At 42.3% G+C, this 14,871-nt stretch overlaps 1 protein-coding gene across 4 annotated transcripts in view; it reads right to left on the minus strand.

The window, feature by feature from the left end:
• LOC106821227 overlaps nucleotides 1-14,871 on the minus strand; it is a 38,564-nt gene that overhangs the window by 22,410 nt on the left and 1,283 nt on the right. For all 4 annotated transcript variants that reach the window (XM_014825939.1, XM_014825938.1, XM_014825935.1 and 1 more), the window contains exons 2-3: nucleotides 12,458-12,614; nucleotides 11,982-12,107 (exon numbers count right to left, since the gene is read on the minus strand). In XM_014825939.1, the coding sequence (XP_014681425.1) occupies nucleotides 11,982-12,107; nucleotides 12,458-12,611 (280 nt within the window). In that variant the 5' untranslated portion in view covers nucleotides 12,612-12,614. The remainder of the gene's footprint in view (nucleotides 1-11,981; nucleotides 12,108-12,457; nucleotides 12,615-14,871) is intronic.

The following is a 14,871-nucleotide window of genomic DNA, read 5'->3' on the forward strand; positions in this document are numbered from 1 at the left end:
CTATACGCACATATTATACGAAAATCCTTCTGCGCTTATTTGAGGCGCATAATTAAACATAACTGAACCATGAACACACAGCACACATGACTCGGCATTCACTCAATCAATGTTATTATAAAACAGCATGTGTCACTCAACTATATAATAGACTTTCTCCGCTTTACCTTTGCGCTGTTCAATGTTGAAGAAAATCGTTACGGCCATGAGAAATCGCCAGAGAACGCGCGATCCCCTCCCCCATCCGTACCGTAGCTACTGTAAGTACAGCAGATGGGGTCGTTGTCGTATCAGGTACTACAGATATGTACCCGAGGTAGTTTTAGGTTGTTTAGTATTATGTTTATATTTTTACATGAGGTATGTTTAGGGTTAGGGTTAGTGTTAGGGTTAGGGTTAGGGTTAGGGTTAGGGTTAGAGCTAGGGTACACTTCTGTAGTACAAGTCTGGTACACTTTGTGTATACATATATGTACCTCGGGTACATATCTGTAGTACCTGATACGACAACGACCCCTTGAGCGTAAGTACATACATATACACATCTCTACAGCTCCTCCATCCCGCCCCCTTCCCCTCCCTTCATGTGCTCATAATGCACGAATGTAACGACTGCTACGCACGCAAACATAATGCAAGAATGACATATTATCGCTAGAATTAATCCGTAATCTATTAGGCGGCTCGTACACCCCCTAGGCTTGCGGTCACTACACGAAATCAATACGAATATCTCCACCCTTGACATGTTATATTATCATACCCGTCGCTGTACACTGTATATATGTACATGCCACTTATGCACAAATGGACATATCTCGAATAATGCGTGTTGGACTCGTCTCTTGTAAACACGAAACATGTTCTCGCGAGATAAAGAAACACGAAGAAACTTACCTTACTAGCAGAGTAGACTGCTGACGACTGCTAGGTATACGTACCCATCTATAAGTATAACCCTCATACACGTACGCTGGCAAAAATATCCCGCAGCCAGACGCAAAAACACACAAACACGTACCCCGCGGTCTCTGTTGTTGTCGCAACACACTTTCACGGGCCACCGACGCACGAATGCGCACGTCGTAGGACTAACATAGCGGGTGCTACCTACCGACACAAAGTGTGTCACGTACTTGAACAAGCTAAATGGCACATCGATGACGCCCGCGCGGGCACGTAATGACAGGGCGTTTACGTGAAAACGCAGCCGTCCCCCGAGTTAACTAAACACCGCAAACAACCGCAGCACGCTGGTGACCTTAGTTGCTGATCCACATGTATGTTCGCATACATGTACGTAACAACTGTACGCGGCCATGCAGCAGCAGTCAGTCAGTCAGTCTAGCAGATGGGGTCGTTGTCGTATCAGGTACTACAGATATGTACCCGAGGTAGTTTTAGGTTGTTTAGTATTATGTTTATATTTTTATATGAGGTATGTTTAGGGTTAGGGTTAGGGATAGTGTTAGGGTTAGGGTACACTTCTGTAGTACAAGTCTGGTACACTTTGTGTATACATATATGTACCTCGGGTACATATCTGTAGTACCTGATACCCCTTGAGCGTCAGTCTACTACCGCTAAACTGACAGACACATCACTAGTTAGCTGACATAAACGTGCTGACTCCAAACAGGCTAAAAAGCCGCTATGGCCTTGCTCTAATCCCACCCCACGCCCTGTTACGGTGACATATTGCGCTTCATGGTTCAACGGGCAGTGACAGATTTCGGGGCATTTAGCTGTAATTCGGCCATTCCTCAACTGGGATATCACTGATGCCGCCCCGCTAGGGGACTGACATAATCCGATACTCAGAGCAAGCTGATTCATCGGCAAATAGAAGGATGCCAGCATCGAGCGCATCAGTACAGCCGTAGAACAAGCAGCGAAGTGGGGACCGTGTAATGAAATACGACTCGCATGCCCAAGACTACAGACGCGCGGATGGGCAAACAGCATCCTCCCCAATGAGCACGCAGACTCTCTGCTCTCCGGGGGAGCCGCCCGCCTATACACTAGATATCGGAGCATCTCTCTCGTCAGTGCTCAGCAATGATAAGAGACGAGTAAGAGACTGCCGAATACCAGGTCTACAGAGCTGGATGCAGACGTTTAATGCCCATTGGAATGCTGACTAACAGTGATCAACGGTGATCAGTGTTGTTCTGCAGTGATCAATGGTGATCAATGCTGAACGATGATGATCAATGCTGGCCAACAAGTAGAGATTCCGGGGGGGGAGTGGGGGGACGGGGGTTGGGGGGCATGCGAGGGGCGGGGGGGAAGGGGAGGGTTTAGGGGCTTGGAGGTGGGGGATTTGTGTCATATGTCAATGCTGGGTGGGATGATGATCAATGTGCGATCCATGCAGTGATCACATGCTGTGTCATGAGATGATCTAAGCTGATCCATGTATGATCAATGCTGGGTATATGAATCAACTGCTGCGTGTTCATGGATGGCCAATGACTGGTGTTGATGATTGAATCTAATCTTGCTGATCCGATTGTTATTAGCAGATCTGGTGTATGAGATCAATGTAGGTATTGATGATCAATGCTGATCAAAGCAAGTCGATTATTTTTCAACTTCTATTGCTATCTCGAGTTTCACCAAATTTTCAACTACTCAGCTGAATTGTGTCAATGAACTGCGTCTATTCTCAACTAAAAAGCTAGAGTGAGCATACTGCACGTATGTACGTAGTGTGCGCAGACTGTACATGCAGCTACCATTATATATGAGCAGGGTCGCTAGCCAGAAAGATACCACTAAAAGAGCACACTCTCTGTCCCACAAAGGCACGGTCACTAATCTCAAAACCAAATTTAGATTGGGTGTAACACGCACACCCAGCCTTGGGTTATCACGACTTCTAAAGGCCTGTGTACACACAAAAAACCTTCTGTAGCCAACAAGCCACAGTTGCTACTCGTACATTCAACCGATGTGAATACTTGGTCCATAATACTCACATCAGAACAAACATGCGAGAATACACGCCGTAGAAAAGATATTATAGATCCGGTAGATACGTACAGCGGATTTGATCCATAGGATATATTCATGGCGACACCTACTGTACATATTACCGGTGTTATATGGGTATTAGATTGTACTTTTGATTAGCTGTTGCCTTGCACGCGTGTGACATGCATATATAAGTGTCGACTGCAATCAAAAGACCAGCAAGGCAACAATTGCCACGCGCATGATTCACCTTGTCGGGTTCAGTTGTACTGGGCAATATGCCAGAGGCGTGTGACTAGAGCCCTGACACACCCCTGTACACTGCACCCCGCTGGAATTCATGTTGCGGACTATAGGCGCGTTCACACGGACGGTTTTTCGGGCCGTGCCAATTTGGCACGAGCCAATTTGGTCCCATCGAAAACGTCGGACCAGGCCCGAGCCAAATTTTAGCACCAAAATCGCAGCAAAGCAAAAAGCAAAATAGCTGCTAAATCGGTTGAGCGGTAGATGCCGCGAGTGTCGAACGTGTACTTCGACGAAATAAAGTCCAAAACAGTATAAAAATTCGAAAAATGTGATCAGGATGCACGTTTTCAAGATTGATAATTGAACTCGGAACAGAAGTAAACACTCTGAATCGTACACAACGCCATCTCGCGACATATACTGCCAAAGTATCTGTGAGATATTTGTGCAATAAAATTTATTTGAATTTGAATTTGAATTTGACAGACAGTATTCACTTGCGTACGTGTGAACGCTCCGACTCAAACCGGCCCAAGCCAAATTTAGACCATTTGGCTCGAGCAAAACCCATGACCGTGTGAACGGGGTATATATCTGCTTCTTTCATTTGTGATACACCGCGATATGAAAATCTGTTGAAAATATGCTAGCTGGTCGCGCGTGCGTGCAGGCGTGCGTGCAGGCGTGCGTGTTCGTGTCTGGCTCCCGGGCAGCCTGCGCCTGTGTCATCCTTAGTAATGAAAAGGTTGGTTACATCGTTGATTGCCCCACGCTGCCGTATCGATGTCAATGAATGCGTACACAGCAGCTGTGCATTGCGCAAGAACGTACATCATCATCATCATCATCGTAAAAATGCATTTCTTCACTCATTAAGTGAGAAAACCGGGACGTTGTGATTCGTGAGTGAATGGGCGAAATGTCCTATCATCAGTAAGTCATGTTTACATCAGTTGTTAACCACTGTAAAAATCGATAGTCTCGAATACACGCACCCACCATGACCGACTCGCACGGTATAACTTTACTAGAAGCTATGTACAGCAAAAGCAAGACTAAATGTTTAACGTCGACTTTAAAAATTAAAATCGTGATTTCTTCTATAATAAAGTAGAGAGGGGCGAATGAGTCCATGAATTATCTAAGTATTTCACGCACGCACGCACGCACACACGCACGCATACAAACACTCACACACACACAACGCACGCATACATGTATATTACTCGGTATGTCCGTCCGCTATTCATTAGCATCAATTCAACACACGAACGCACCGCTGTCACTGTCATTAGTGAGGCTAATCTATTGATCGGGATAAGCAGGAACTGGCAGACTCGGAAACCACAATTCAGGTGAGCATACTTGCGACAGGACACATAATATATATGCGGCGTACGTACGACTAGTAATACACATCCGCCTGCTCTCGTGCATGTACTTTCGATCTAAACACTCACCCGGGCGTGTGTCACTGTGTATATACGGCAGCACGATCCTTCCACGCGTACGACTCAGGCAGTCCACGCTTCTACATCTCCCACGCACCACTGGTGGCGATAGATAACCCTGGCACTGCGTTTGCTCGCCAGCGTTTCTCACCGTAACCATACACAACCCCACACCCTGTGTGCGTGCTCGCTCCGAGACGGACCCACGCATGAACTCCACAAGATGACTGCACTAGCAAGAATTCAGCTGCGGCAGTAACAAGCAGCAGCAGCAGCAGCAGCAGAAGGATGGAGGCAGCACAGCCCCCTCTATGCTTCACGACTGGCAGTTTACTGTGATCGATTAGAATTTTACATGGCTGTGCTCTTGGTGCGTGCACACCCCGCTCTAGCTATACATCAGTTTGAGCTAGCAGGGTCGTAACAAGAAGTCGCCCTGATTATCTCTAGCCGACGAAACTTTCCAGCCGACTGAACAAGCATTGTCAGTCAGTGGCTCTACTCGCCAGTTAGTCATCAGGCCAAGCAGAGACCAAGACGACACTTTGGCCTCGTTGGTGACGGATTCGGCCGCTGTGCCGTCTCGGCCTGCATAGGTCTAGAACGAGGGTCACGACATTCCTTAGCACTTATCAGGCCAGTAGGTGCTGCAAGATATTTGGCCATTCGAGGGCTACTCGTCCCAACACGCATCATCTTATTCGAAAATAGTTCGGGCTTAAAATTTCGCCTTATTAACCTAATATTATGATATTATTATTATATATACCTTATATTAACCTTGTAAACTTTGCCTTATATTTAATCTTATAATTATGTTGTGAAAACGCATGTATAGGAACATGGTGTTAGTAATATTCTCTCCTGGACTTTGCTGCCGTCGAAAGGACTGCTGGCGATTTCAAATAAGCTTGAAAAGTCATACATGTAGGCATTTTTGCACAAGTAGCAATCAATATCCATCACAATTGCTGTCATTAACTCTATATTCTGCATCGTATCAAATCATGCACGGAGGAAATCTCAAATTGCAAAGCTTTGCTGGCATCAGAAGCTGTACCAACTTGATACACACATATATATATATCCAAGAACATACACAGTTTGATGATTTTGCTGAAAGCGTTTCTGAATGTTTTTAATTTTGTTATGTGCTGGGACTCGGTCCTAATTTCACACAATCGATCACCAGTAACAGAAATTGATTGACAATTAATGAATCATTAATCAATTACGATGATAATCACCAATATTGGTACAAATCGAAAGCTTAAAACCTGACATGTCACCAGCAATGCAAACAAGTTGAAATGATACACAGTCGATTAGAAATAATAACGAAATAAGCATTTATTGTTTGCTAATTAATGCTTGTGTCATTCAAATCTGTCATTTTACGGGGCTAAGCAGCATTCTATAATGGGAGTGACACCGAGTTAAACTCTATCAAAATTTCTGACAAAAATTAATCAACTCAGAAGACTGTATATGGACAATGCTTGCCTTGATGAGCATGATTAATTTGAACACCACTAGTTTTTTACTATTTAACATCATGACCACTCACTGGTAATATTCATCATGCAATCTGCAGAGTAAATGAGTAGGGGAAAATCTCAACCTGGGGAACTGTACGCAAACCAACAATAGCTTCATGTTTTAATGAACGACACAGGAAATGGCTGGTCTAGCATTCACACATAATCTGGGTTTCTTATACACATAAGAGGCACTGTGGCGCACCGCCGTTGTCAAATTTAACATCGCCATTCAGGGAAAAAATAACAAAATTTATTTTTTGGGGCTACTTTTCAAGCTCGCGTGCATGAAAATACTACTCTAAAATTTGGTTTGCATTGAACTCTATGCAAATTTACGGAGGCTCCTTTTGGCATTTCCGGGGCTCTTTTTGGCATTTCGGGGTCTAAATCGCCCCAAGCCCCCGTGTATTTTTTTCACTGTCGCCATTGTGAAAATGTTCCTGTATTTACTGATAGGTATATCCTATGTACCTATTAGGGCTGTAACGATACACAAGCCTCTCGATTCGATCCGGTTCTCGATATTAGCCTCTCGATTCGATCCGGTTCTCGATATTAGCCTCTCAATTCGATTCATTCGATTCGATTCCCAAAAATATTGAAATGTTATCTTATTTTTTACATTTTCATTATTTTGCAATAATAAATTATTAAAAATTGCCAATGAATACTAAATGGTGAATAGACTAGAGAGTCTAGAGAGTATATATATGGGTAATTTTCTCAATAAGGGCACAAGTTGGTGAATTGATTTTCAAGGAAAAAAACATGCAAGCAACACCTCTAGATTTTTATCACAGGTAGGGTACAACCAGGAATTGAGCATCACTTTTTAATGGTGAGGGAATTTAATCTCTGGGTGTCTCTAGGCCCTTTCTACTCCGTAACGATTTCTAAAGAAAGGATTTTCCATGATGATCCATACATAAAAAACAATTTAAAACTGACCAGACACTTGACTGTTATAGTATCCAGGTTGGTTTTTTGGAGGAAATCATTTTCATTTATTTGGTAGATTTATTTTTAGAATTTGACAAAATGATGTTACAAGAGTTGGAATTTTTGTTACGGAGTTGACATTTCTGGAAAAACCCCTAAAGTTTGCTCTCTTAGCAGGGTCTGCCTTGATGCGATCTCTAAAACGTCTTTGCCTTTCACTATTAGTCAAAGGCATTTTTAGATGCCTAAAATTGAAACAAAATCCATCCAAGAGTGCCGTAATGTACACAGTCTCAATGAAGGGGGGGGGGAGAGCTATTGGGAAGTTATTAATGGTCTACAACTTCAACACAAACTTCAACTCCGTAACAGAATCATTAAAATTCCATTGCACTGAAATAATAATCGGTTACAAATATTTATGTGTAATCCTATCTAAAGTAATAATGAACAAGACCTAAAGAGCAGAGGGCCTGACATCATAATTGTAAACAACAGTTGAAATATTTAGTAGGGTCATACACAAATTTCAACTCCGTAACGAAATCACTAAAACTCAATTTCCCAGTGAAATAATACTATAGCTACAAATATGTTTTCAACATTGTGCAATCCTATCTAAAGTAATAAGGAACAAGACCGAAAGAGCAGAGGGCCTGACATCATATTGTAAACAAATATTTGACATTTTAAGCACATAATGCCACATATCACAACTCCGTAACAGTAGAGCTCAACTCCGTAACGAAATCACTAAAACTCCATTTCCCAGTGAAATGATACTATAGCTACAAATATTTTTTCAACTTTGTGTAATCCTATATAAAGTAATAATGAACAAGACCTAAAGAGCAGAGGGGCTGACATCATATTGTAAACAAATATTTGACATTTTAAGCACATATCACAACTCCGTAACAGTAGAGCTCAACTCCGTAACAAAGTCATTGTTACGGAGTGGAGTGTTACGGAGTTGAAATTTTTACACAAAATGACCTTCAGCCACTCAGCAGCAAGATAGAATTTGAAATATCCTGTCATATTATGGAGGGCCCTGCCCAAGTAGCATGATAGACATATTTGAAAAGTTGTTCCATGGTTACCATGGATATTAATGAATGTTATGGAGTGGAGTTTAGAAAGTATACCCACCTGATGATGAAATAGGATGTGAAAATTCACAGAAACTGTGAGGAAGTGTCAACACTGAGAGCACATGACATATATATGGGGGTTACACAAACTGACTTTTTACATGAGGTACATGTCTTAGTTCTACTTCCCTTCAATAGGGGGCGACATTTCATTGATCGTTATGGAGTGGAGTGGATTTGCCCGGACACCTGTATTTTCATATTTTTTTTAGAAACTAGTGTATTGAATAGTTTTTTTTTGCTATGGATATTGTACTCCTACCAACTTTAAATGAACATATTGTGATAGGAGTGTTTCAATGTAGAAAACTTGAAGAAACTGGGACATTTAATATGCTGACATAGACCTCGGACATTCTAAAATGTAGCCAAAAAACGTATTTTTCTGCCTAAAACTCAAAAACCGTGTGCAATAAAGTGCTGAAAGTTTATTTCCAAGTGGAAATATCCCCAATCTACATTTTAATGGATATAATGCTTCTGGAATTCATTAATAAAAAAATGCGAGGCCTGGACATAAAAAAATCAAAAAGGTGCCCTTATTGAGAAAATTACCCATATACACTGCACAGACGCTGAGTAACATTGGTGAGATAACCACTCCGACAGTATTATGCGTAGTGCCGCCATCTATTGGAGGAAAAAAGTGGTATCGAAGTAGAACCGAAAATACGGGGAAAAAATTATCGAGGATCGGATCGAGGGAAGAGAATAGCGATCCGATTCGATTTCGGTGGATCGTTACAGCCCTAGTATCTATATATCAATACATCCTGTATTTGTATTCAGCATGCATGTTTTTTCCCAAACTGGGCATTACCTCCTTTGTCTAATTTTCCCTCAGAAGAAACCCTGATAATATCATAATTGTGCTTGCTAAATAACCAATAGGCCCTCAAAACCTTCCGTGTAGGATGTACTATGGTTGAGAGTAGCCAATACAACTGCTATTGCTAACTAGAAACCCTTTACTAATTTACTACAAAATTTACTTCCTCAATGTAAAACTTGCTTGTGATAAATGGATTCAATCGTTAGTTTTTTATTATATAAAATAAGGTTTCCCTTTCATCCCAGGGCTACATCTGTACCCATGATGTAAAATGACTGCTAACAAATTTCGCACATGTATGCCACATCCAATCCGATATGGCAGAAATTATAAAATTAATGATACACAATACTTGCCAGATAATTTGGAATTCATGGTCTACCATCCTGGAGTAACATTATCATCCCAATCAGGGTTATCCAGGCATAACAGCAATAAGTTATTAATATAATATTGTTATTCTAACATATTTGTGATTTTAGGTAATTATAAAGCTCCTTAACATAATAAACATCACATATAGGTCATCTTAAACCAGATTAATAAAAATATTTTTGTTTTGCTATAGACTAATAGTATATTATTGTCCGACTCTCTGCTTGACAAGTATGCAGACCGGATATCCGCGCGAAGCGGCTCAAACGCCGCGTAGCGCCCACTTTTAGCAATGTCGCTGCCTTCTACCCAACGCAAGTATCGCGGGTCCTTTCCTAGAGGTTAGGTTAAAGCGGCTTTCGGCTGAATTGAGCAGTTCTGCCCATTGCACGAGGGATCTCACTACCCAGTTATGTAGAGACGGGCTAGAAATGCTGCCAAATTTTCGTAGGCTACTAGGCGCGCCTTCTCTTTCCGTAATAACGGAGTTTTTTGTTGTGACATTGTAAGCAATATATAGCGCTCATGGCGTTAGCGTTGCCATAGCGGAGTTTAGAGGATACGATATATAAGGAATTCGTCTTCGCTATTCGTAGTATTACAGTTAGTTTCATTGTCACTGTTATCTGCTATTGTATCTCTGCATAGTTACATCCTCATCAAACTAAAGATTTCAACATGGTGCAGAAGTGCCTAAACTGTGAACAGTGGGAAGCTTGAACTGTAAGTGTTTGCTAAGAATTCACGTGGATTCGCGATGGCTCCGAGTCGGACGGCCCAAGGATAGAGAACATGAGTCCAAATAAAAACCAATGTGCCTCGTACTCGTGATTCTACAGGCACCTAGGCTAATATATATATGATTATCTAACACGATCCCCCAATGCGAGCATCGAATTGTAATCCACACCTTACGAATACTTCTATTACTACAAGTACATGTTACAATAATTACTAGTAGTAGTAAGTACACTCTAGTACTAGTACTACTAAGCTACCAGGACTAGTACTAGTACTACAGTATAACTGTACTAGTACTAGTTACTACCAGTGGAGCTAATAATGACAAACTGTGTTACCGGTACTAGTAAGTTACTAATATTAAGTAATAGACGACTCCTGTTAGTGTTACTAGTACTCCTAACTAAATATAATAAAATATAATGCTAACTAAATGATCGAATTACTTTGACACTTTGTACTACCATACTTCTTCATGTTTCTATAGCATAGGCCTACTCTCTTCGATACTGGATTCCATTGATCCGAGTTTCCTGTAAATTCCGTCGAAATCGCTACGTCCAACGTACGCTGCCGGCTGCCATTGCTCCTCGCGGCGCGACTGTTGCACGCTTACACTAATATATATATAGCGAGGTAGGAAAGCGTGCTGCGCAAAATTCGCTCGACGCTCACTTCATTTGAAACTTTCACAGCACGAATACACATCAACAGCTTCCATCTTTGTTTCTCCTTGAACAACAGTATTCACGATGTTATAAAACATAACTGTCTCTGTTCGAAACCGAGCTGTGTCGTATGCGAAATCACACAGTACTGACGAAATATCTCGCTGTCCGCGAACCTTGCGCCAGTAATGGAATGGCTGTCAGCCGCAACACTGCCAACGTTTTTGCACGTTCCAATGGCGAGGCTCGTACGCGCGATTGGAAAAGCAGTGCGCCTCGCGCTATAGCCATTAGACTGGCACTCGCTTCCACCTCTCGCGCTTAGCTTAGTCACTCGATGGGTAATCGAGGTGGGAGTGAGTGCCAGTCTATATATTGCCTTTGTCTTTGCAGCCATTTCCATACTAGGCTGGCAAGTCGCGAACGCGAAAATTTCGTCAGTCTTTCTGTGATTTCGGTGACACAGCTAGGTTACGAACAGGGACATTATAGTTTTTATAACAAGCAGTGAACACTGTTCACGTCCCAAATGTCTGCCCTCTGTGTCCCCCGACTAAAATATGTGGACTGTTCGCTAGGCAGACTATGGATGCGTGCGCCGGCGTAGCATTCGGCGACGAGATCCATAGGCTGCCAGCGCTGCATACTGTCGTAGGACTACCATCCGCGGTCGCCGCTGCGCCTTGCCGCGGAACTGCGCGCAAGATCTGCGCTCAGCACTTCGGGTCAACACCTTCTTCCGGCAACGCTTCTCTAGTATCCCGTCTCTGCTTGATCATTTTTAGACTAGAACGTACTAGTTGACATCAACTAGTTGGTTGAGTGCTAAACTTTTACGTTCACACTGCCGACCTTCGGTCGATTAGTTGTAAAGTTAATCAACTCGTCAACTTTTCAACAAAAAGTTGATAGTGTAACCCAGCTGAACACAAACTGGACTCCTGAATACTTCCATGATACGAATCAACGTGGATTAAAGCCTTGCCAACAATTCAGCAATGTGGCATTCTTTATAGATGCTTGTAAATATGCGCATATGAAACGTGCATTCGTACCTTTGGTCGCTGAGGTTGTCTGCTTTACTGGCTCCCTTGCTCTGCCAGTTCTCTCGTGTGCTTGTTTCAAAATGGACTCCTTTAATGCAGAAGTGTCCAATAAGGTTGTGTCAACAAGGTTCTGACCTGCACAATAAAGGAAACATAAATGTTTATCAGCAAGCCATTGGTAAGTCATTGTTGACTAAATTATTATAACTGAAGCTATATATATGCTGAAACGAAAATATCTCAAGGCATTATAAGTTTATACATCGTAAACCATCAGCCATTGACAGTACTTGATGGATGAGTACTGCATAGGATAGTTTTCTCTATACAGACATACCCTATGTTATTTTTATAAGCATAGATAACGAGAAACTTATGGACTATTATTTTCATATCGTTATTATTACTAAATACTATCACTAAACTTGATTACCAAAAAAGTCGTTGCGAGCGAGAAGTTGTCGTTGCGAGAATAAATGATTTACCCTGGTAAAATGTCGGCTCACTATCATCATCAGTGACACTACAATGTTTGGATTCTTGTGAACCAGACTTTAGCGGCGGAGTATTCTCAAAGTCCAACAGCGAGCTGAGTAGTCGATTGTTCTCTACATCCAAGAGGTAGTCAAATGGATCCATTGCCTTGAAAAATAATCAAACAACGTCATAAAACAAACGTAACAAATTTAACCTTAGCTAAATATGAACTAATTTAGTGATTAGATTGTCGAAGAAAACAACAACATTGTTTTATCAATCATATGACAACGGTTCAAACAAGTTTGGTAATAAATCACACATCTATACCCAAACAGAAAACCCCGGCCGGGGCAGTGAATTTTCTCAAGGATGTAAAAAACCTGGCCTTGCTCAAGCATGGGGGACTGTGAACTCGCCGGGCTACGGATGACCACGTATAAGTGGCGGTTCGACTCTCAGTAATACTAAGGCGCAGGGGACGTAAAAAACACTGAGGCGCAAAAAAGAAAACTGCCTGGCTGTGAGCCACCCTCAGTGCATTCAGGCTAAAAGGCCCTAACTTAGGCTTACCCAAGCCTAGGGTCACACCCCATGGCTAGCTATAGCCTGGAGTTTATCCCTTAGCGGACTTGTCAGATATAGAAGTAGAAGTAGAAGAAACATTTATTAGAAATGTGATGTGGATTACATCACCACTCTCTTTCTTTCATATATTATGGGTTACTAGTTAGTAGTATTACCACAGGCACTTGGAGCGTTTCAATAAAATATAATGCTAAATAAATAGGAAATCTATTTACTACCAACGTCTTAATGTTTCTATACTCTTTCACCTATTATTGCCGACAATTTCCTGTAAATGCCGTTTAAATGCTCATCTGTAAACACACGCCGCCGCCATTGCTGCTGCCGCTGCACACCGACACTGCTGACACTAACACTGATGCATTTGGACGGCATTTACAGAAAATTGTCGGCAATAATAGGTAAAAGAGAGTATAGAAACATTAAGACTTTGGTAGTAAATAGATTTCCTATTTATTTAGCATTATATTTTATTGAAACGCTCCAAGTGCCTGTGGTAGTACTGACTACTGTTATTTACGCTCATAGGGTCTATGTCCCCCAGGGTACTATCGGAGGGTACCCTGGGTACGGTTCGATATATCGGAATGTAGCCTACCCTAGTAACTATCTGATATGGTTAGGGTTAGCGTTAGGGTTAGGGAGTAGGCGTAGGAGACTCCCTAGTCTCGTTAATGGAGTAGGCGAGGTACGGCCCGGCATATTATATAGTAACAGGGTTTGTTCCGATATATTAAACTGTACCCAGGGTACCCTCCGATCACAGGCACTTGGGAGCGTTTCAATAAAATATAATGCTAAATAAATGTGAATTCTATTTACTACCAAAGTCTTAATGTTTCTAATTCTATACTCTCTTTCACCTATTATTGCCGTCCAAATGCTCATGTGCAACAAACGCTGTCGGCGGCCATTGCTCACGCTGCACACTGACACTTAAATATATAGCAGGTTGGAAAGCGTGCTGCCGAAATTCGCTCGATGCTCGCTTGATTTCGTGCCTTCACAGCACGAATACACATCCAACAGCTTCCATCTTTGTTTCTATTTCTAGAACAGTGTTTACTTGTTATAAAAACATATTGTTTGTGTTCGTAACCCAGCTGTGTCTCGCGAAATCACACAGACTAACGAAATTCTCGCGTTCGCTCCCTTTGCCCAGTTTATGTAAATGGCTGCCAGAATCAGGAAACACCCACCGGCGCTCTTCGTGACCTCATTCTTGCACCGCAACGCTGCAACGTTTTTACCACGCTCCACTGGCGAGGCTCGTACAGGAGTTGGAAAGCAGCGTGGTAGTTTCGCAAAATGCAGTGCGCCGCCTATAGCCCTTAGACTGGTACTCGCTCCCACCTCTTGGCTTAGTTACTCGATGGGTCCCCCCCGATGGGTCCCATCGAGTAATCGAGGTGGAAGCAAGTACCAGTCTACTATAGCCCTGTACTTGCAGCCATTTACATAAACTGGGCGAAGGGAGCGAACGCGAGAATTTCGTTAGTCTTTGTGCGATTTCGCGTGACACAGCTGGGTTACGAACACAGACAGTATGTTTTTATAACAAGTGAACACTGTTCTTGAAATAGAAACAAAGATGGAAGCTGTTGGATGTGTATTCGTGCTGTGAAGGCATGAAATCAAGCGAGCGTCGATCGAATTTAGCGATCACGCTTTCCTACCTGCTATATATTTAAGTGTCAGTGTGCAGCGTGAGCAATGGCCGTTGCCAGCGTTTGTTGCATATGAGCATTTGGACGGCATTTACAGAAAATTGTCGGCAATAATAGGTGAAAGAGAGTATAGAATTAGAAACATTAAGACTTTGGTAGTAAATAGA

This window comes from Priapulus caudatus, unplaced genomic scaffold (assembly GCF_000485595.1).
Source record: "Priapulus caudatus unplaced genomic scaffold, Priapulus_caudatus-5.0.1 Scaffold64, whole genome shotgun sequence".
NCBI lineage: Eukaryota > Metazoa > Priapulida > Priapulimorpha > Priapulimorphida > Priapulidae > Priapulus > Priapulus caudatus.